The 24891-nt window shown below is 42.2% G+C and overlaps 1 protein-coding gene across 8 annotated transcripts in view; it reads right to left on the reverse strand.

Moving 5' to 3' along the window:
- The window catches only part of L3MBTL3 (L3MBTL histone methyl-lysine binding protein 3), a 76948-nt gene extending 52329 nt beyond the window's left edge, over positions 1 to 24619 (reverse strand). The window contains exons 1-4 of one of the 8 annotated variants that reach the window (XM_039569325.1): positions 24539 to 24619; positions 14616 to 14727; positions 2722 to 2833; positions 406 to 565 (exon numbers count right to left, since the gene is read on the reverse strand). In XM_039569325.1, the coding sequence (XP_039425259.1) occupies positions 406 to 565; positions 2722 to 2833; positions 14616 to 14727; positions 24539 to 24615 (461 nt within the window). In that variant the 5' untranslated portion in view covers positions 24616 to 24619. The other 7 variants (XM_039569327.1, XM_039569328.1, XM_039569326.1 and 4 more) reach the window with 7 other exon arrangements.
- Positions 24620 to 24891: the final 272 nt, after the last annotated feature.

The following is a 24891-nucleotide window of genomic DNA, read 5'->3' on the forward strand; positions in this document are numbered from 1 at the left end:
ACTCACTGTCATCTATAAAACAGCTCTTGCACTTAATTATAATTAACTTACCACCCCAACCATCTCATTACTGATTATCTTAATTCTAATGACTATGAAACAGGGTGGGAGTCTGACACTGATTCATGCATCCCATAGACTGTTTTACTGCTTGCTTCTGACAGCAGAACACAGCACACTCTGAGTAAAAAAGACTGCCTTCAATGTCAGTGTTAGACAAAACCAAATGTTGTTAAGGCATTTACACAAAAAACAGTGAAAGAAAATTATAAACCAATGGTGACACCGCACCTTGTCTGTTTAATACCCCCCTCTGCCCCACCATAAACATTTTATCCCACCACTTCTCTCTCGTGCTGCATTTATGCCAAATTCTTTGTTTCTATGCTTTATTATAGCACCTACTTGTTTTTTACTTGCTGGGCACATTTCTGGCTGCAAAATTTCCCTTCAGGAACAAATTCTTCTATGGTACCATAGCGGTAACAGTTTTCACAGAAAACAAGTCCATCCACTTTTGGAGTTTCCTTCAACCTTGTGGGGATCCCTGTCTTTTCTGAAAAGGCTGCACAACGACAAAAGTTAACTTCACTTAAGTAGAGGAGATACATTCCCAACCATCCTCAGCAGGCCTTGCCAAGCAAACAGAAAAACATAAGCCACACCACTCTTGTCAGAACAAGAACTAGGAGTTAGTGTTTGCATGAAGTCCAGATTGCTGACAAACAAACTGGGTTTTCAAATTGCAACAGGAGAGAGGAACCCACTGATTCTATGATTCTGTCACTGCTTGACGTGGCTACTCGTGGAAGGACTGAATTTTGCAACAGGCAGCACACTGACCACCCACAGAGTCATCACTGCTCAGAATCCATGACCTCATCTCCTGCTGATATGCCTATATCTAAATTTGGGAGAAAAGGGTTGGGGGCAGTTATCTTTCATTAGGTGAAACTACTTCTGGAAGCAAATCGCTGACTACAGTCTGCAGTCTCCAGCAGCAGTTGCTCAACCAGCCTGAGGTCCACCAAAAGTGAAAAATCACTAAACTTGTAACAAAGCAATCTTTAAATACTAAGTTACTCACTGACCCTAAGCTGCAATTTCCCCACAACAGGCATATAGCCCAGGAGAGGCTATATCCAGGAGAGAATGCAGTTTTTTTCCCTCACAAGCAAGTATGAAGCACTGTCAAGTACTCCAGCCTCTAGAGCAGGTTGTTGTCTTAGTACCTCCCCAAAAGGCAAATTTCAAGTCACAAACTATTTATGTTGCTTAGGCACTGTACTGTCTTTGAAAGCAAAGTCAAATGAACTCATAGCATGCAGGCTATCTCCCCTAAAAGAATATATAATGTATGTTATATTTACACACCAGCATCATAAGTGGTTCAAAACAACTATTTCTTCTCACAATGGAAAATTTTAGCAGTGTTTTTACTTTTGGAGAGCACTAAATTAATCAAGGACAGTGTAAGGTAGCAGCAGAATTCTTACTTGATACGTTTATATGTCCATAAACCAAGTTTAATTTAGGAGAATCACAATTTTTTTGTTTAGGTTTGCCAGACTGTAGGGGATGCAGTTTCATGCTTTACTGTCAGTAACTGATCTCCAAGCAGAGAATCTGTTCTGCTACTACAGTATCACAATTTCGCTACTCTCATCACAGATTTGAAACTTGAATTAACTATCACTGCCTTGCTACAGAACACATTAACTGTGGTCTGAAGCTTCATACCTCAGGGGGAGCCCAAACCACTTTCCCACCAGTGTTAATGCTCCACATGACAATTATGATCTAATAGCAAGGGAGCAGCAAAGGAAAGCTCTCACTGCCTTCACTTCTTGTACTTATAGGGATGATTATGAAACAAAAATTGTGAAGTCTGCTTTTTAAAGGACTTACAGAATGCGTATTTTAAAAGAAAGTTGATAAAATGTAATACCAACAAGGAAAAAACTAGGAAGTTGTAAATACTTGCAAAACCAGTTGTGATATTCTCTTCCACGCTACTCCATCATTACTGGAGTCAGTGTAAAAAGATTGCAGTAATTTATGACCACATAAACCAACTTTTCTTGAACAAAACAGGTGTTTCTTACTTCAGTATTTTAAATCCAGGAAACACCTTATCTGGTAGATAGATACTACAACTCTTAGAATTTTACCATTCCAGATAAACACTAACTGTTACTACACACAGATTTTAATGCTGCAAAAAAGCATAGTTGGCAGGAGCAAGGCATCTGTGTGGGTACACACTACACAGCTAACACTGACATTGGTGGTGGCTGCTGAGCTGACCATATGAAGGCAATTTGCAGTGCACAGTTTGTAAAGTCTGTGGGCAGTCTGGAGAACCAGCTCAACAAAAATGACCTCTAAAAAAGTCCCAATAATTTAAAGAATTTTACTATTTTGCAAATTAAATAGAGGAAATATACCAATTCTAAATTTAGAGAAGATTACTCTAAGGAAAAAATTGTGGCTGTAATTGAACTTCAGCTGTTTAACAGTGAAATTATTTCCTTTTAACTTGAAATGAATTTATTTTCATACTAATTTACATCCCAAGAAACGGGTTACTTCATCAGAGATACTCTGTCCATTAAAGCAATAAGTTGGGTTTTTTTATTTTGGAGGGAAGCTTTAAGGAAAGCTGGTACATTAAAGAAACTACAGTCTACCACAGAAAATGTTTACTGCTTCTTAACTGACCTTCTTGAGCAGTTGGAACCATCCAGGTTGTGGTAGCAGTGGCCTTTTTAACACTTTCCATCTCAGTTTCATCTGTAATTACTTCCAGGGCCCCAAATTCATTGACTCTAAACTGTAAGACAAAACAAATGGAATGGAGCATAGTAAAAATTTACTAGAAGTCTCTTGAAGTATCTTCTACTCAATATAGTTTTTACATGGTGTCCTTGCCACATTGCCTATTTTCTATGCGTTTCTGCTTATCCCCATGGGATTCAAACCAAGCCTTTCTTGTTTCTATCAAGCCAAATGCAAATTCATTTTGATATCTATAAATATTAATTTGCAACAGATACTGATACAGATGCCTCCACATACAGATCAATATCTAACTTACACACATAAAAAAAAAATCAGTAACAGAAATTAATGGGAACATCCCTTAACCAGATGTTTTTCATTGCCAGCAAAATAACACACTCCAGGCACTGACTATTCTTTCTGAGGACAAGGGAGCTGAATGAACATCACACACCAAATGCTTCAGAGTACAGAAATTTCAGCATCCTCTGAAAACACAGTACTTCTCCACTAAAAAGTGCACATAAACAAATATCTCAAGGCAGTTTATGAGGTGTTTAATTACACGCTGAATGTGATATTACTGTTAGCCAGACACAAGGCTCAACAATGCCCCACATGCTGTGCTTACAATGGAGCACCGCGAGTTACAGGCATCCTGCTGCCAGAAGAAAAGTTTCTTCACAATGCTGTAGTGATTACAGCACTGCCACATGAAAATAGCTTCTGCTTCCCAGTCACTACGTGGTTTGCAGGCCCAGCTGGTTACACGGGTTTAGCTCAAGGCAGGGTTTTGTCCCTGATCATCTGCTCCGAGCAGGGAAGGGGTGTCTTTGCCACAGAGAACAGGTCGTTATCAGTGTGATGCTCTCACCAACAGCTTTCAACAGGGAAAATTATGTCTGAGAGGGTACTTCAGAACTCCCCAGCATCCACCAGAGAGGATATTCCTTCAAGGCCATAGCATGAAGCCTATTTCTGTTTCTCTGGTCAGGCAACTTTACATTGGGAAAATGGGAAAGGGAATAATTGCCTGGCCCTACAGTGACCCTCTCTGTGCCTCCAGAGGCTGATGAACACATCATTCCCCCTTCACTTTGGACCCTGCCATGGTACAGTACTGAAAATAAGCCATTCTGGCTGCAGGCAAAGGTGACCCCCATATACACATACCACAGCAGTGTGCTTTCACTAATACAGTCCTTCCAGCCTTAACATTCACAAAGAGCCAACAAGTCCTAAGGAATGTGAACAGATAAGAAATAATAAGCTGAGGGGAGGGAAGGAAGAAGAGGCCCTCACACAATCATATGACATCTGGAGCTAAGATTTTTACTTGTGATCAGCTGTGCTCACAACAGATATGAAAGCATGGACAAACTGCTGATAAATCCATCTGGACTGAAATACCATGAGTTCAACTTTGAAGGGCAACCAAATGCAGTAAACACCACGTGCTGATACTTCAGTTTGTGGAGAGACAGTCATGCTGTTCCACCCAAAGAAAAGCAGTAGAGTTACTATTCAGAAGAGTCTTACAGCTGACTTATGCACTCAGTCTTGTTCCTATTTTGGTTAAGCCCATTTTTGCTCTTGGTGCTTTGCTGCCTCTGCAACAGGTAGATGCTAGAGAGAAAATCCTCCCTGCTTTCAAGAGCTCCAACATTTCAAGAGCTGTCTCACAGCAGGCAAGCTGTGAACATGGGCCAAGACATCTGCAGGTTGCAGCAGCCTACCAGCCAACAGGGCGCAGGGAAGTTACTGACCATCTCTTGGAAACACTCTCCCACAGCTTCATACTGTATCAGCAGGAAATCCGTGCACCAAAGGTATTTCTGAACAGATACCTAAATACTTGGGATATTTCCGCATGATTTGATCAATGTCCAGCCCTGACAGCAGAAACGTGTTCCTCCTCCACTGGGGCCTCCTGTGGAATGCAAGGACATCACCCCAGGTAATGCAGTAACCTGCCAGCCCTTCTGGCTCCAGGGGGCTGACTGATAGGCACCAAACAATGGAAGACAGATGACTGTAGGGAAGGCTGCTCACAGCTACTCTTTCCCTGGAGGCTGTTAACAGCAGCAAGAGCTGAACCCTTACGGAAAAGCTCTTCAACAGTCAGGCCAACCACGCCAAGACAACTTGCCACTGCCTTATCAGGCACAACAGTCCGACTGGGCACTGCCTCACTGACTGGTGTAACTTCACTTTCCACCTGCAGCCTTGCCTTTACCAGTCTCAGAGGCTTCCAGCCCCTGTTCTGATGCAAACTTGAATTCATGTCTGCTCTCTCTCCCTATTTCCCCAGCGACACCATCAGCACTAATGTATATACCGAGCTCTTCGTGGCTAACCAGAACAACGCCTCACACCTGGGGAGTCATACTCTGGTTTTAGCTGCGGAGGAAAAGACATGAACAGCTTGTGACAAAGGTTAACTGCTTGAAAACAGGATGAATAGATGTACAAAGCAGCATGTTGCACAAAGTCATCACAGAATAAAAGTTGCCAGAGCAACATGCCAACTAGTGTTTACTGTTGGAAGGATGACAAAAAAGGATCTCAATTAATGGTGGTTTATGTGCCTATGAAAAAATTCAACACATTTGTAAGTCTCTTCTACTTAGAGAGTAGGCAACAGAAAACCTGAAAGTAAAAGTTTCATCATAATATTTCCTCCAAACCAAAATACAGTAAGAGCAGTTCTCCCAGACACTTCCCTAGGTGTCTTGACACTTTGGAATTTCACAGTTGATATAGAGGGAAAGAAACTGCCTTTGAGCTAACTTCTGAGGATGGATCCATAGCTTTCTGATAATAAAAATTTGTTTTCAAGTCACAAAACTCCCTAAATAAATACAGAAATTTGCATTGGATGAAGGGATTTCCCTTCAATCTGCCTTCATTGCATCAAACAGTAAAAATCCCCTTGACAGAAACAAAGTCAGGCCATTACCAAGTATTTTACAAATAAACTCTCAAAAAAAGACTGATTTTTGTCACTTCAATGTTTTAAAGAGAATAAATGATAAGGCTCATTGGGTATAAATTTAATCCACTTGACTTTTGTCAAATGCCTGTTGGCAAAATTTAAGTAACCTCTTAAGATAATTCTGTCCCACACTATAGAACCTTTGGTCTTAAAAGACAGCAACAAAGAAGAGAAAGAAACCTCAACAGCTTTCCTGAGAAAATTCACAGCAAGATAAACAGGAATAAATATAACATCTGGATAGAAAACTTAGCTTCCAAAGTTTCATGTAAAGGCAAGCAATGAGGGCAAAAATACACATGTTCAATTAACTGCAATCCTTTTAATGCAAATATATTGTAACTGAGTCGGCAGGATGAATCCAGCTGCCAGCAGGTAAGTATACAACAAAGAACTTATTCAGCTGCCTTGTCTGCAGTTTCCACAAGGATCAAGGACCGTAGCTTCCTTTTAAACATCATTAGAGATTCCTTCCACTCAGAGCTGAGATACACTTTCATGTTCTTGGGAAATGATGCCCTGATATACTAAAACTTCAGCTTGTATGACTGTTAATTTTATCCCCAGGAACATTTTAATATTCATTCAACAGATAACGAACATAGTGAGGGAAGCCAAGGCTTAAATAAATAATAATCAAACATTATCAATACTTTCTGAACCATTTCTGTCTGTCCACATGCTAAAAATTATTCTCAATAAACATTTTCAAAAAAATTAAAATTGTATGAAAATTTACACAGGACTGGAACAAGTATCATAAGCCACTGATATGAAGCCTTTGTCTATTGCAAGCAATAGTATCACACAAAGTATTTCATAAACGCTTCAGAAGCAGCCAGATATTCTGTTACCAGTGTCTGTAGTGAAAGTCCCTTCCTGAATTTCTTTCTTGGAAAACCTCTTTTTATGTTTTAATTTCCATGTACTCATAGTCAGTTTGTACCCATTTTTCTTAAGCCACACTGCCATATGTAGCACCCTAACATTTACTCAGCATATGATAAAGCAAGCAATTATGTACCTCCTCAAACTTGATTTTATTGCACTAAGCACAAGGTTCTTCTGTTCTTACGAAAACCTTCTCCATCTTCCTGTTCAGCCTGTCCTCCTTTGCCCACCATGTGCTGTGCTGAACCACAGAAGTTCCAGGGAGCATGACAAAGCATAATACCGAAAGTGGACTGCTGCTGTCTCTCCTCCAGTGGGTTTAGAGCATATCCATTTCTAATGGAAGTTCTTTGCCTTATCCTGCTGGCTGGAAGATGCTGTAGTTTTATGTAGGGGTAATTGAATGTTAAAAGAGCTTCCGGTTCTCTTTTCCACATTTCATAAAATTACTCTTGAGCATTTGTCTCTATGTGTGATGAAAAAATTGCAAACGATGCAAAATGTCTATCATATTGTAGATTAATTCTTATAAAATCAAACCTGTTGGGAACAAACATATAGAACCTAGTTTCAAATTAAGTCCCCACTTTTCATGCGTCCAAGTCAGAGCAACACAGACCAGACTATCAAGGTTTGCTGTTACTTGCGCCTTCTTAATAATGTAGAAGATCTCATCAGTTCCTACAGATATCAGATCAGAATAAAAGTTGCTATCATTTTATATATGGTATAATTATTATTTGGGAGAACTGACAAATAAAAACAAAGAAAAAGGAAGAACAACTGAAGCAAAGGAAAAACAAAAAAGACCAAAACCCCACATATGTTAATGCACAGCTTTAAAATAAATTAGAAAAATCAGCCAACACTACCATCTACTGGGCAAGATAAGGACAAAGAGTTCTTTGCAATAAAGACAATTGTTGCTGCATTCTGACAGTAACTTCAGCAACAAAACATATCTTGACACCACAGCTGTGATTGTGGACACAGAAGAAACCTGCAAAATTTTTATTATCCAAAACAGAAGTAAATTGAGTAAATGCCCAATGCTCTTTATGCCTATGAAGCAGCTAAGTTTAAAGCAGCAGAATTCAACAGGAGTTTGTCAAGAAGACAGACACCTGGGACTTCAGTGATAGAAGCCAAAGAACTACACTCTGATCTCTGGCTAGCAAAAAGTTATCATTACTCTTGATGTTAATCACCATTTAGTCACAGTGGTTTCAGTGGGACTGCTCAGATAAATCAGAGCTTTTCTGGCATTTTACAGCTCCTCATCTTTTTAAAGTGAAGGAATTATCTGTCACCACTGAATTGTCCAACCACATCCTGCTACACACCAAACTATTTTTTTACATATTACTTAAGTTAAATAAGTTATTAAACACCTGACGTTGTCCATTCAACCAGAGCCCTCTTCCCTGTGTGTGTGATACACTCTTTACATGCACATATTATTTTTTTCCACAGAACCCGTGCCCCAGGCAAGGGCTGGATAGCATTCAGAAAAATGAGGCAGCTGTTGGTATTTTTATGTTCTTTCTTCAAGCAGTAAAGCCAGTCTTATTTACTCTACATGGTTTGAAAGCAGAATGACTGTTTATTTTCTTTTTTAAAAAACCCCAATGTACAACAAAGAACATGTATCTAAAAAAGCTTTAGGCACTCTAGCAATTACTGTTACAATGCAGTGCAAAGTAACTCCTGAAACAAAATCTCTGTTCTCAGCCACTTAGAAAAGAAAAAAAACCTTTCTTGGTAGCTCTTCATCCTTCTGAGTACTCTCCTCCCAGCTTATTTTAAAGCAGTCAGTAAGCATGTGACCCCTTACACTTGCCTCATCAAAAAATTTTGATTCTTTCAGGGATAGAGGATGTTGGGGAAATGTGTTCCTCCCCCTGACAATTCTGCTTCTTCAGTGATGAGAAAGGATCCTGCCTGCACACTGCTACTCTGCAAGTATGGCAAAAGACAAACTTAAGTAGGATCACAGGGTATCTAGAGCTCCCTAAACCATAGTCAGCAGAGATTAAATTCCTCACCACGACCAACAGGCAAGGCCAGACCCACTCTCATTGAAATGATCCTGTCAGCAAGAAAGTAGTCAAGCATTCCACCAATCTTGGATTGATTTTAAGATACTTCAATAACACTGCAATAGGCTAATCCTGAAGTAAAAAAGCAGAGAGAACAATTTGCATCTAAAAGGAAAGGGTTTTTTTCCAATCTGGGCAGGCACAAGCAGGAAAGAATTGCTATCAAATTATATCCTTCCAAAAATAAAAATAATAGGAGCATTCTCTCATCATTGCTGAACAGAAAGCTTAGGTACCATAGGAACCCAGAGTGCCATCAGAAAACACATACCTTTAGCAAGAGAGACTGACATTTCCCCATACCAATACCTCAGTCTTGTCTGCAGTAATGTTTATCTACTTTATTCTTAGACACTCCTCAGGCTCTTCCAACCCCCCCCCATTCCACTTCAAGTGCTCAAGAATTATCTTAGTATCAGAGGGCTTCCCACTGATTTCTCTACACTGCAAACTCAGTCTGCCTTATTATCTCCACTTGAGTACGAAATTGCAGCTAAACAGACTTTCTTAAGGTGACACATAAATCAGCAATAGAGCCAGAAGTCAAGGCCTGCCAAGATGATGCTTATTGATCCAGAAGTTGACTTACAAGGCAACCCTAGCTGTGAAATATTTTGGCCAGAATATTTCTAAATACAAAACACTAATATCTCATGGGAAGCCCAAGCTAGCAACAAATAAAAAATGGCTACCTGCCAAAAATTTGGTTCCAGTGAGTTGCTCAGCGCTGTGCAGGAAGGCTGTGGTAGGAGCAAGTGAGGTGCTGAGCATTCCTCTGTGGGATTTACCTGTAATAATCACAAAACTATTCCTTTTCCTTCCTGAAACCCTCTGCCTAGTTGTTCAGAAGTTTAACAGCATCTACAGCTAATGGCCCAGAGATTTTGTGGTAGAATACCACGTGATCACTTAAGGGAAGACTACCATGACTATACATGAGGAAACCCGAATAAAGATCCAAACGCAAACCTAAACCCAGCATTTCTTGTCTTTGCAGTTTTAACAATTTTAATAGTGAAACTTCCTTTTTTGGTCTTATTTTTCTTACATAAGGTTGACTCATTTTATGACATTGCAAAGTTTTAACCAGAAATCTATAGCAATGAAGCATAGCAAGAGCTAATTAATTACCTTACATTGCAACAGAATAAAGTTAATTTCATATGGAAAGGACCAGGCCACTAGACAGATCTGCTGGAGCTCACACATGGTCAGAGGAAAGTGCCTGTCTACCTTGCTGTCTGCTCCCTATGCTACTCCTCACCACATTCTCTGAATGGAATCCATCTTCTCTTTGGAGCAGCACCTTCCCAGCGCCGGCAGTGATTTAACCAGCTTCTGGAAGTTGATGTTTCCCAAAGACACCATTCTCACGGACTCTCCCTGCCTCTCCAGATTCAACGTACAGCACATGCTGCCATGAGAGAACAGAAACAGCTTTGCACTGAAAAAGCACTACATTAAATTATTGTCTGAGACACTACCGATGTTTCTATAACAATGTGAGGAAAGAAGTTGTTCTTAAGTCATGCATTATCACAGGCAAGCTTGAATGTAATTTCAGAACAGGCAGGTGGAAGGATGTACTTTACTGCCTCGTGTTGCTGCACCCCCGCATCCAGAAGCACAGCAATCCAAATCACTGTTATCCTCTTTACAGCACTGCTGGAAATACCAAACACCATTGGCCATTACTCCACCATTCAGTTCCACTACTCTAGTTGGCTTCCTACAGTATTTGCTGCCCAACTTTATTTACAGGTAAATTTCTTCATCATCAAATTTTAATTTTTTTCCTTTATGTTCAAACACATTTTGAAAGCTGGAAATAACGACCAAAATTCTGTCCACGCAGTATATAACTGCTCACTTTCCAAACACAGCACTAGAAAATGCATTAAGAAGTACTTCATAAACTTCTGTCACTGCAGTAGGAAGTGACTGTAAATTATTACAGCTTTTCCAATTTAATGAGTATATTTAAATCTTGAAGCCATGGTGTTACTGTGTGCACTCAGCATAGAGAGTTAAAAAAAAAAAAAAAAAAGGAGAAAAAAGAGAAGCATTTCACATTTACATTCACACCATGCAGAGTAACTGGTAAGCACTGATGTTTTTCAGATGAGCATACATTACTTTGCCTGCCACATGAAGGCATTCTGTAATTTGTAAACTATTTTAAATTCTACTGGAATTCAAGTTTTCTGTTTTATTTAAACATCTTGAAAGAACTAATATACAATGCTAAAATTTTTGTTCACAGTCTTCAGTGCATCATACTGTACAATTTTTAATTCTCCCTATTCCCTGTGTAATTTGAAATTCTAGCATTTTCCACAACTACTCACTACTTATCTGTCACACAGCATGCTCAAAGCAGCATTCAAGGAGTGTTAACTATTTTTGCTGAAGATTTTTAACAAAATCTGTATGAGAATGTATTTCCACAGACTTCTTGAACTACAAGTGACAAAACACTAACAATTAACAGTGCCCAAAGTCATAGGAAAAGAACATTCTCAGCATGTTACTGGTATAGAAACAGATACAGGAATAAGACACTGTGGCATGGCTGAGCTTGGTATCTGATTTGGCTCCCTCGTTTTGGTTAGACTGGGAAATGAGTGCTCCCTGGTGCAGCCCATCTCACTGAAGTCTGGTAGGCATGAAACTGCCTACAGGACTTCCTAACAAAAAGAAATAATCTAAGTATCTATTCCTGGTTTAGATGTTCTTCTGTATCATAAGAAAAATGTTCAAGAAACATTTTGCTCCACTTACAATAGTGTTTTACCAACTTTTAGTCATTCAGGAACTCATACTCACAAAAATGAAGTGGTTCTAAAAAGAATGGCTGCTCACATATATTTGCCTGGTAATCCCAGGCCAGATAGTAATACAGCACATCAGAAAAGACATTTCTTAAAACATGCATATGTTAAAATAGGCATGAAACTTCATTATGCAAGTAGTAAAGACAAGCAAATGGTACATGCTTTATAGGACTAAAAATAAGGACTTCAAGTAGGTAACTCTCTAAAATGTCTGTATTTAAAAGCAGTATTTCAACATTTTGGCATAGGTTTAGCCTAATGTTAATATGCTCATACAATATAGTTTACCAAATCTGACTGTTCAAAGACAACTTCCCCTAACATTTTGGGAAAAGACTTAATGTGAAAATTTAAGCAATACATTGTCAACAATGGATATTTAAACTACTGCTTATTATTTGTTCTAAAATGCCTCAGACACTCTAATCTATTAACAAGCTGTAAAAATAGAACATTTATATTTCAGTATCTTGCTATTACAGTGTTTTACCAGATTTTTCAAGTGCATTTCAATCCAAATACACAACAATAGTTTGATACCTTTAGTGGAACAAGTCTATTACAATTTTTGAAAGACACATGCAAGTTTACAATAAGTAACTGCTATGTAAGGTCATTTTCTTTAGGTTCAGGACACAATAGTAAAGTACTCTGTGATCAGGAGAGTTCAAGTAAATAATCTTAATTAACTCTATTCTGAGAATTCCACAAAGAGCATAACATATCTTCTATGATCACATTTACAGTTTCAAGTGATTAGTCACCTTTTTAACCATCAGTACTTAGAAGCAGAGCTGAAATATGAGTTGTTACAATTATCATAAAAGCTTAAAATCGTTACAATTATCATAAAAGCTTAAATGTCCTTACTATTTTAACAGCTCAAGTTGTTTAGGTATCAGTGAAAACACCTAGTTTCTCACTGAATCTTGATGTTCCCGGGTACAGTCACCTCCTCAGGCTAATTTTGCATTGTTAGAAAATATTCTTCCTTCAGTCAGTCTTAAAATGCCTCCATTTCGATTTCATCCTTTCAACTCCTTGCTTTTGTATTAAAAAAATGCAAATTTTGTATTTAAAAAACAAGCAAACAGCCCTCCCCCACCCCCCTCCAAATAATAACCCAGAAAGGAGCTGCCTGGACAATACTCTGTATCTTTCACCATTCTGGGTAGACTACTATGGCACCTCTGAATGCACCTTCCCTAACTCTTGGACCAAAGAAAGAATCTCTGTCCAAAAATCAAATTTCTGTTTGTTTCCAAATTAAATAAATAAATAAACTAAGTAAAAGAGAAGCTTTAAAATGAAGCTCACGCTTTCCTGAAAAGGACATAGTTAAGAATCCTCTTACAAGATTTCTTGAAGCTACCCTGAGCTACTTCCCAGGCCCTTTTCCTCACTTTACATGGAAACTTTCCCATTCCTCTACTACTTAGTGACTCAAACTTTGCTTCAGTTTTGTTTGACCTAGGGTAACCACAACTGAAAAAAGCAGAAACCACCAGTGATTTATATGAGATTATGGTATTTTCCTGCACTGTTCCCTTTTGTATTGCTCAAACATTTCAATACTATGGTTCCCTTTAACACAATGTCGTGTATTAAAATAGAAAGAAATTGTAAAAGCCTGGACTTAAAAATACAGAAAATACTGGTACAGATATCAGGGAGGTGGAAGCTCATCATAGCCTTGGCTATCATCATCACCATGAGATGACGAAGTCTGGAAGCCTGAAAGAAGCCAGTGAAACAAACAGTGACTGGACTTCAGAAGAGGTGCCTGTTGGCTCGTTCAGAAATCTGCTTGGCAGGATCATACAGGAGACTCTTCTAAGAGGTAAATAGGCCCAGGAAATCTGTCTCTCTTCTCCAGGGCCTTCACACCAGGAGAATGAGGCATGTCAATGTGCAAGGAGTTAAGCAAATGTGGATGAAGGCCAACATGAATGAACTAGGAACTCCTGACTTAGTTCAAAAACGAAAAGGAGGCAAGCAGAACGTGGAACAGAAACTTTACAGACAAGGTATATAGTGATATTGCTGTAGTGTACAGTGATGGAAATTTATTGTACCGTTCTGCAATTTAAAAAAAAAAAATCAAAGCAAGCCAAAAAACAAACAAACAACTTAAACACCAACAGCAAAACACATTCACAACATGTACCCTGAATTTCAAACATTTTTTGACTCTTTACTTCAACAACAGAAATCCTATCAAGCACCAAAAGATAAAAAAGTTGTTTTAAATGCCACACACTTTCTTGTGAAATTCCTTTCAAGAAACAAACTATGAGCAAACCACATTACTTTGAATGATATGAAAATATTGCCTTTAATCAACAGGAAATAGGTACAAGACAGTCTCTAATAACAAAATTGCAAGCACAGCAAAAGACACCTTCTCACAATACAGTAAAAAGCATGAGATAAATACAAAGAAACTGAAAACAAAATAGAACAGTTACAATTTACTTCAGGAAGCTCAACTAGTGTGAAAAATGTAAGCAAAATTACTACTCCAATATAATTCAAACTTGTAAACCGTACCAAGCTCAGAAGCACTCACTTTATTCATCTTTCTAGGCACCCACATGACAAAGGCACAGCAAAAATAAACTATTTTTAGAAATAAAAAGAACTAAGAACGTAAGACTGTGAGAGCCAATGACAGTATGAAAATTCTTAGTGATACAGTAATATAATGCTCTAAGTGGACAGAATTTTCACACTTTTGAGATTTCTTTGGGATTTTGTGCATTTGATTAATTCTGTCTGTATAGTGAGGCAGTGCTAATTTATGCCTTCCTACGGGGATGATGGCTGTCTGTGCCAGTACCACAAACTGAATCAAGAAACTCCAGAGCTTAAACCTAACAGGCTACAGTCTCTTAACTCAGAACTGCAGATTCATGTTTTATTCATAAAGCAGATACCTACACACCAGCTTTTCAAATGAATTCTTTTGTCATTTAACATTTTTATTTCACTTACTGGAAAAATTACTTATCTTACCTTTAGGTCACTTCCTGGCAAAGTACCTATGCCATCCTTCCAGTCCATTGCACTAAATACATCAAACTCCTGACCATTTCCACTAGAGGCAGATTCATTCATGATGCATGTACTAAAAAAAAAAAAAAAAGTTATCTGAAAATTCCGTAAGTGGTTTAATGCTTATATCACCAGATATTTCTTCTAATGCATTTCACAGATTCGTATCAAATGCTTCCCTCTGCACACTGGCAACATGGACAACTGATGACAAGGGTGATAATACACATGATGTAACAAAAGTAAGAGGAAATCTTTCTAAAGCTTTGAAAAAAATACCTGTTTCACACACTAGGAGGCAATGAGGTTGTACTAGAGAGAAAAGAAAAATTTCAAACTGCAAATAAATTGACATGAGGAAAACATTTCAAGTACACTTAAAAACATCGGTTCTGGGAAAGGCAAGACATGAGTGCATGCCCATAATAAATACATTAAGCACTGATTAACAGAACTGCATTTCCTTAGTACTGGATATCATGCTGATATGAATGCTTTACCCAAGTTCAAATTAAAATTTCAAAATTAATTTGAAACTGTCAGTTTCCTGGTCTGACTCAGGACACTTGAATATTCTTTATCTGTTTTGAATTGCATTTATTAAAACTTATTTCCATGTAGAGAAACACATATACAGCAGAGAAACCTACTGCTTTGCAAGACTTGACTTTACTGGATGCCTCTGTTTCAGAACAGTGAATGGAGAGAAGATATTATTTATCTCCAGAAACAGTGCATCTGGACATCCCCTTCTGTGGTAAAAAATTTGCACAAGCAACAGAAGTACACTGCACTTGCCTCTGACCCCGGCTTCAGCTCACCACTTGTCATTGGAACAAGCACACCTTCAGTTGCACTGAACTGCAAGTGTTTCTAGCAGACAGTTGTGAGCTCCACCAACATCTTCCTTCCCACTTCTCACAAACCCAGCAATCTTTAAATCTGTGGTCTGGCACCTAATTTACTATTTGTTCAATGTGGAATCTGACTTACTTTATTTCTGAAGAACTTCTGCACTATGCCAAGTAGCTGAAATAATTTGTGGCAAAATTAGCTGTCATTGTTTGTGAACTATTAGCAAAATCTCACCACTTTTGAAATTTGCAGTTTCCGAACTTTTTGAAATGTAAACTTTCTGAACTTTCAAACAAAACACTTTCTAAGCCTCACGCCCCATCTGGAGACTGCAAACTTTTGCTGCAAGTATCAGTATTTGAAATTCAAATAGATAGAGAGCTTCCTCAGAGCCTAACCTTGTTTTCTAAAATGTAATTTCTAACTTAAGTCCCACTCTAAATCTGCAAATACTCTCTGGAAATCTTGACTTTTCACAAAAAAAACCCCAAAACAAAACAAAAGGTGCTATTTGTTCACTCTGATAACAGAAAAAGACGCAAACCAAGCAGAAGTAAACTCCGGTCAACTAGAAGCTTTTTATTGAAACTTCATGGAGAAAAAAATGCTTAGTTAACTTTGTTGCATGAAAACAATCAAATTTACATTGTATTCATCGGAAAAACAGTATCAATCAGTATAACATCACCACTACAGACAGATACTAGTTTGGTTTGGGGTACATAATGTTAACTCCCTTGCACTTCTCCTTGGTTTCCTCTTCTTTTCTAGCAGAAATCTTTTAAATCCTGAGCAACACCTTACTCCATGAGTACTTTCATTACACTACAGCAACTACACAGTATCAACAAGATAACAGGAGCTGGACCTCAGTCAGTTTCCACTGCTAAGAATGAAAGCTTCTGTATTCCCCTTCATTTCATATGGCAGGCAGGGTTCACAGAAAGCTCTTTGAGAAAACTTTACGTTTTTCACATGACAAGTTTGAAGTAAGAAGAACCACATGATTCAATGCGTCTTCCCCACCTGTAGGTAATTCTCCATGAGAAAGTATTGAAAACCATAACAACAATGTACAAAAATTAATTTTAAAAAACGTCAATAAATCTAAACAAATTCAGTGCAAACTGAGAAATTCCCCAAAGCCATAGACCTCATCTTTTAAAATCACTCCCAGGCAAAATCCACCACCCTACCTCAGGGGAAGCTCCTGCAATACATCTTGGGATCTCTGCTTGATCTGAGTACCAAGTACCACTGCAAACCAATTCAAGCAGGCTTGACCAAACTGAACTGCAGCACAGTGGCAGCAGCACAGACATTCCCACAAGAACACAAGACCCAAGCTGCTAAGGAGTAGCTGAAAAATTGGATCTCTCAAGATACCCATGAAGTTTTAAGGACATGAAACATGCTGGTTCAAGCACATTGGTGGAACAAGCTCCCCAAGATTAGCCTGGCTGAGCAAGCACAAAGCTGTGTTCTGCATTAACTGAAGTCTCTAAGTAATCTTAAATTATCATCCTATTTGGAGGACACTTCACTCAACCCTCCTGTGGTTTATTATAGAAAACATGCTCCAATGATTTCTGCAGAAGGTATGACAGAAGTTGGGAAAAGACTTGGAAGGCTATGGAAAAATGCTTCCTCTCAGCAGGCACTGTACCACAGAGCAAGGAGCATCGGACAGGACAGCTGCTCTATCAGATGCTGTCATCTCCCATAGTGCCACTCTCATTATAGACACGAAAATTACATGGGGGCTGGAAAACTGAAAGAGTCTAGCCTACCTAGGCAGGGAGTAAACCATGAAATGTAATTAAAAATTGGTAACAGAAATGTTCAGGGCATACATACTTGCCTCAAGAAAACATACAAATTCTGATTTAAATGTACCCAAGAAACTTTCCTCAGGTAACAAACAGCAATAATGATACATTCTAAAGATGTCTAAACACATTTGTTATTGTTTTCCTTTTGAAATTAACTCGAAGTCAAAGGCACAATCTTTTTACGTTTCACATTCTGCAGCCTTCAGAAGTGTTCTTGGTGGGGATGAAAAGGTCACAGGGCAATGCAGATAAAAATTAATTTACAAAAAGGAATTACTTTTAACAAAATACCTGTTTCCAGCTTTGCTAAGTTTGAACAGACAAAAGATAGGCCTTATCCCTCTACTAATGACAGTAAGAAAGGAGATACAGACCAGTAAAATTGTTACAGCAATGAGGTACTAAAAAAGGATGAAATCACTGCAATATTTACAACTAAATCTCAGAACAAAGAAAGCTAAAGAACATCTTATTCCACTCATTTTTTGTTTTTAAAGCTCTGATGTAATTCTTTGAACTAGTATAACTCCTTCTGTAATGATTTCATCTGCTATCATTTCTGCTGCTGCACTGCCAGAAAAGTAGTAAAAATACTAGATGAATAAGGGGCAATGCCTGTCAGTGAATGCCATCTGATGTGAAGGAAAGGACTTAATAGTAAGAACTTGGAGCAGTCATCTTCCAACCATATCTCCAAAATCTGCCTTCAGGGATGTAACTTTCTCAGTCTTCACAGCCATAAGAGAAGTGTGCTGCACATTAATATTTCAACATTAACTTTGTTTCAGACATACATAATAAAGTCATTATAATAAACAGATAAGATTAAGACACATCCCTTAGAAAAACCTTCGTTTTTACCAACTGGTTCAACAACAAATGAGTACCTCACAGAGAGGATACTGAGAATAACAGCACTAAAAATTAGTTTCATCTGTGAGAGACTGTCTAAAGATATAGCAGGACAGAATATGACAATTAGACTTACAAGTAGCTTTTGAAGTAATTATAGGGTTACGTACTGAATACATCAGAAAGTAGTAATAGGACTCTTTCTTCCAGTCAGTGCTTTAAAAAGACTACCTTACCCCTACCCAAATTTTTAAAATCTAAGATGCTAACTGTGAAATGCCTGTATGATTTCTAACCACTGGGATCAACTCAATACTGATCACTGGGCAGCAAAGAGAGATTTCAGCAGTAAAGCCACCAGACATCACTGCCAGACTAGCATAACATGTCTGCAGTAATTTTTCTTTTCTTCTTATGCATCCTTGTGTATTTTTATTTTTACTTTTGAGGATTTCTGTGATGACAAGACAGCCTAGCAGATTTGTCCCATACTGATCCTCTCCCCAGCTGACAGCTCCTATGAGGAGAAGCAAAACTGGGAACACACGTGCCAGGGGAGGTCACAGCGACTGACACCAAGAGTGAGTTCCAAGGGAAAAAGATCCCAAGAGAGACAATATCCTTTTGGAGCCAAGCCATGGTCCCTCTTCCCCACCGGACTGGGTGACATCAGCACTGATGGATGTTCAGAAACAAAGGCAACAGGTGAGGGGTTTTGTCCCAATATTGCACGCATTTATTTTGGACATGTCCAAGGCTGCCTGGCGTAGCACCCATGAGCTAAAAGGACACATTTTCCCTAATCCAGTAAATCAGGAAAACAATATGGATCTGAAGGGAACAACTCAGTGCACCAAAGCTGCAAATACACCAACTTCTAGACACCAGGGATAAGTGGATATTCAGCTTAGTTTTATTTAACATGTAAGAGTGTGAATACTACCAGCACTGACTTGCTACACTCCCAAAGCCACATGAGGTGGAATTACCCCTCACAGTGTAAGCTCCCTGTATCTGACAACAGTAGTAAGTTTGACCTTCATGACAGCAAAAGCAAAGCCAATTGACTGTGAGCCCACTGGGGTGAGCCCTGCTTCTCTCTTCACAGTCCTCTCCTGGAGTTGTGCACACCCTACACTTGCCTCTTTCTCAACCCTCTTATTTTTGCACCAGACTCTTCACTTAAAGAAAAACAACCACAACAGGAACAGTACAGGAAATGGTTAAAATTCTTTGATGCTACCACCACATTTTAATATGTGTTTTTTTCTTGTACCTGTTTAAAAGTTTAATTATTTTAATATTTCATTAAAAGAAGTATTTTCAGATACATATTTTCCTCAAAAATCTCATTCTTCATTGTTTAGAAACTACTTTACTAGTTCCGCCATGTTTCTATTCTCTGTGCTGAAAAGTTATTTGGGTAAATTTCACTATTTTACCTGATGCTCAAGAAGTTTATTACAAGTGCGGTATTTTAAAAATGAGATATATAGCTTTTATATGTATTCACAAAGGGACATAGCTTAAAATTCTTAGCCACTCAGTGTTTGTAACAGCAGAAGGACCAAAGTTCCTATTGATGATGTCCCCTTAGCATTACTTACTCTTAGTTTATCTGTTGCTACTCTTCTGACTACTAGATTCCACAGGGTACTGTGTATGTTTGCTCCTGCTTCCCAATACTTTGGCTTTAAACTTTTTTCCCTCACAAGAAGAATCTGGCCACAGATGCACTACAAAATACTATGAAGCCTGGGTCTGCACCAGTGCTTAAAGGAGGTTCATGCTGTCCTCATCCAAGCCTGGTCTCTGTCAGCAAGGTAACACAGTTATTGCTGTACCATTGCTAGAGACTGGGTAACAATTACACACAGCCTTCATCTACTGCTTCGTTTTCAAATATCCACGAGAAACTATAACAACACTAGTTACCCAATACCAAAGCTATTCTGTCATCTAATGAAACTTACCACTGACAGCCTTTCCTTGTTTATAAACAGTCTGTACCTCACACCAGAAAAGTATTTCCTCTGCAAAACTTTTATGATTCCTTTGTTTCTGTTATTGTCTGTGCAGGCCTGAATGGAGCTTTAACCTACTCAGAAAGTAAGAGCTGCATGCAACAACTTCGAAATCCTATGTCTTAAATTCTCTTAATTGCTTGAACTAGGCACAGAAAATTTATTTGTACCTCCTTCCTTCCCCTATGCAGACACTGCCTGCACCGAATCTTCACACCTCCTATCACCTGACCTGTTTCAAATTGTTATTTCCTACCAGAAGTTAATTCAATGTACATCTGAGCATCCCATTTGTCTGACTCATGCCCTCTTCTTCCTCATCTGCCAGTTATTACCAGCTTCCATAAACTCTGCTGTTCATAAACAATTAGCTCACCTTTTCTAGTTCCTAAATACACTCAGCAGGTTAGTGCATTTATAGCCTTTCCCTTCTCCCCCATTCATAAGGAGCTACTGGCATCTCCCATTGTGATAAGCGGTCCTACTACTGGAGCACTAACAAGCTATGACTATACACATGCTATCACTTTCTTCAGTATGCCTCATGCCAGCTCATCACTGATTCCTCATACCCATCACTCACAATCCACCATCCTCCTTACCAGTAGTATTAAAAAACAGATGAGAGTATATTGAACAGCCCACAAAACCTCAACCACCTCTCTTCACAGAACAGGTGATTCCAAATAAAACTCAACAAGTCAGAGGAAAAGGAGTCATCACAAGTTATTGAAACTTTTAAAGTAATACTCTAAAAAAACTCAGTAAATTGAAGGTGAAATATACACCACAAAAGCAAACTAAACCAGAGTTTATTACAATTGCCCAACTGACAACAAACACCAACCAAGACGATTGCTTCAGCCACCTTCAATAGAGCACCAGTTCATGAGACCAACTGGACCACAACCGATGCTGCTGAAGTCTCACTGAGAAAAAGCTCCTACCCGGCACCACCCGGATTAAAGTGGAAAGCTCTGCTGCCTTCAGCCACTACTTTCAGGGAGTTTCTCTTACAGATGTTCATCGTATAGACTTGTAGGAACATGGTGACTTTCTTGGTAAAAAGCATCGGTTTCTGAACAGCTTTAAAATTTGCGCTAAGAAAAGTGTGTTACAATCCTGAGCACAGATTATTTCCTAAAATGATATAGACTGAACTTTTTATATCATATGAGCTTTATTTATGCTCACCACCTGATTTTTAGCACTGAGCATCCATTCATGAGTAGAAACAGCAGAAATGATCGGTCCAGTGCCACTCAACTATACGGAAGAAATTAAGAAAATAGAACAAAACTAAGAATGTAACTCCTGATGCCTTTCCCTGTAAAGCTTTCACACCAAGCTAAGCACAGGTAATTAAAAGACATGAAAGAGGCCGTGACCCTCACGCCCCGGGGGAGGCTGCCGCATCTCCAGGGGCCTCCTACCCATGCAGCGCTCCTCAAACCTAAAAACCCCGGGGGCTCGAGCCGCACTCTCGAGTGGGACAAGTGACACGGCCGCAGGGCGCGCCCCCCGCCGCTCCCGCGCACGCCGTGCCTCCCCGGCGGGGCGCGCCGGCCCCGGCAGCGCCCGCCCGGAGCCGCCCGGGCCGCTCCCCGCCCGCTGCCCCTGCGCCCGGCGCGGCGGAGCACAGCGGCGGCCGGAACGCTGCGGCGAGGCCCCGGCGGGCGCGGCCGCCGCTCCCCGGCGCCGGCAGCCCGCGGCCTACCAGCAGAGGTCCCTCCTTGGCCAGTTTTGCGGCGTGTTTTTGCTGCACTTGAAACTTTCTGGAGAAAACCCGGGCTCAGGTCCGCGTCTTCCCCAGGCTCGGGCAGAACCACCGAGACAAAAGCGCCCGCCCGGCTCCTCGGGAGCAGCGCTCGGGGAAAGCGGTTCTCGAGTCTCTCCGTTTCCCTCCCGAATTTGCCTTTTTTTCCTTCGCCCCCGCCCCGGGCAATTAAACAGAGCGGGGGAAGAGTGCCCCCCTGCCCCGGCGAGGGGGCGGCGGTGGGGGCGAGCGCGGTGCGGGCGGGGTGGGAGAGGAACTGGGTGTTAAGTGTTCCTGAGGAAGTTGCACAACGAAAGAGGGACTCTGCTTGTTTACTGGGTCCCTCGCTTTTTTATTTTTCTTCCCACCCCGCCCCCCCTCCCCCCCTTCGCCTCACCCCCCCGGGACCGGGATCCGGGAAAAGGAGATTGCCTCCGAGTGGAAAGGAAAAAAAATTTTAAAAATTTTACCTTCGCCTCCCTCCTCCCCTCCCCCAGCGCGGAGGAGAAGGAGGAGGAGGAGGGGGGCGAGCTCCCTTTTTTTCTAGGGGGCTGCGGGGACTCGCTCCTCGGCCGCTCGCAGCCGATCTCCGGGCATCCCTCGGCGGAGAAGTCACCCCTTCCCGCGGGAGGGGCCGGCACACGCCGCCTCCCCGGAGGGCTCGCCCCCGCCCGGCCCCGCAGCCGCCAGCGCCCGGCCCCGCGCTGCAACTTTTTCTCTCACGCTCTCTCGTGCGCTCGCTCCGACGGGGAGGGGGGAAAACCATGGGGGTGGGGAGCGGGCGCCGCTGCGGCCCCGACGCGGCGCCCCCCGCCCCGGGCGCTGCAGCCCCGGCAGCCTCTCCCAAGCCCCGGCCGGGGGCGGGCGGCCGCTCCGCGGGAGCGCCTTCCCGTCGGCCGCCGCTCCCTCCCCCCCCGAAAAAAAAAAAAATCGCTTTCCGCCCCCCCCACCGAAAAAAACACCGCCCCACACGCGCTAGCGAGAACAAGTGTGCCTATATCCTGTTGTTATATGCACCGGCTGCGGAGACGGGGAGGGAGAGACGGGTGTGTGCGCGGGGAGCCGCTCCCCCACCCCGGCCGCACTTCAGGCGAGAGCGCGCAACTTAACAGAAAAGCCGCGTCCTATTCCCTGCCCCTGCCTCCCCCCCGCTCCCTGCCCCCGTCGTCGGCACAATACGCACTCACGTGTATGTGCGCTCACACACACCGCCGGCACCCCGGGGCCAGCCCCCGGCAGCCCCCCGAGGCCGGCCCGCGGAGCCGGCGGCGGTGACAGGCGCCGGCCCCCGCCGCCGCACGCAGCCCGAAGCGGGCAGGGGCCGTTCCCCCGCCGCCTCACATGTCTGCCGCAGCGAGCGCGGCGCACGCACCGCACAGAGGCAGGAACTGAGCACTCGAGCAAAAGACTTTTTTTTTTCGTCTCTTTAAAAAAAAAAAAAATTGCTACAAGCTTGCCTTTTTTTTTTTTTTGTATGTGTATGTGTGTGCAAACTTTCCCCAAAATGGCGGAAATTGGGAGATGATTATATTTTAAATATCTCTCTCACACAATCACACAAAGTGCAGGAGCGACGGAAAATACAAACTCTCCGCTGCGCGCTGGTAGAGGCCTTCGCACACGGCGACCCACGGCACATTCAACCGGTATATCCCGGCAGCCGCCACCTCTCGCCGCTTCCGACCAAAAAACCCGGGGCTTTTTCGCACCCCTCTCCGCTGCGCATTGCCCCCTCGCAGCCCGCACTTCTCCCCGTCCTTCAGCCTGTGCGAACAAAGAGCCGGGGCTGCGGAGGGGGGCTCGGGTGGCAGCAAGCCCCCTCCCTCCCCTCCGCTCCGCTCCCTCCCCGCCCGGCGCTCACACGCACACCCGTGCCCCCCCACCTTCCCCCCCGCCGCCCGGCCGCGGCACCCGCATCACATTGTTCCCAACAGCGCGGCGGTGCCCCGTAAGTGTCATTAAATGGAGCCAACTGACAAGCTCATTGGTGGGGCAAGTCTGCAAAATGTCTCTCCCCTTCCCTTCCCCCTCCCTTCGGAACCCACTACCCCCCCCAAAAAAAGGGCCCCCCCAAACACATTTCCACAGCTCCCTCCCCCGTGTATATATATATGTACATACACATACGTGCGTGCTTGCCTGTGTATGTATATAAATATACAGCGCATATATATATACATGTACTCCCTTCATGTGTTTGGGAAGAGAAAAAGAAATACCAGGCACCTCTCTCTTTCTTTTGTTCCTCTTTCACACTCGTACACTTATGATTTAGTGGGATCCCCGGTGCCCCGGCCGCTCCCCAGCCACTTGCGAGTCACTTGCCCACTTTCCCCGGCATTAACTTCCATCCTTTCTGCTCGAGGTGGTCGGGGAGAAGCCCCCCTCCCCTTCCCCAGATACGTTTCGTAAGGGAAGGAGAGGAGGTGCGTCTCTCCCTTTATCTCTCGCGCTCTCTCTAACTTTCATCCTCACCTAGGGGGAAAATTAAAACCCGTCACCAGCCTTTGCCATCGCGGCTCCCTAAACGGCTTGCGGATCAGATCGGAACCCGCCGCTCCTTACCCCCCCAAATTCTCTCTTTCTCCGTCTCTCGAGTAGTCCTGACAAATATGGTCCAGGGCTGCGGGCACAGTGAGCATGCGCCCGCGGAGCCAGGGCTGGGGAAAGGGGAAACTGCCGCCGCCGCCGCCGCCGCCGCGGCTCCTCTTCCTCCCTCGCCTGCGCTGCCGCTGCGCCCCGGCCGCCCGCAGCCGGCACCCGGCAGCCGGCACCGGCGGCGGGCATCGCCCTCGCCAAAAACGCGGCCGCCGACAAGGGCTCTGGCGGAGGTGCATCCTCCCCCTGATTTACTGCCGACGCTGGAGGAATAATAAGGAGACTTGTGCAGCAGCCGCGCGCTATTTTGGGCGCTTTCA

Source organism: Corvus cornix, chromosome 3 (genome assembly GCF_000738735.6).
Source record: "Corvus cornix cornix isolate S_Up_H32 chromosome 3, ASM73873v5, whole genome shotgun sequence".
In the NCBI taxonomy this organism is placed as follows: Eukaryota; Metazoa; Chordata; class Aves; order Passeriformes; family Corvidae; genus Corvus; species Corvus cornix.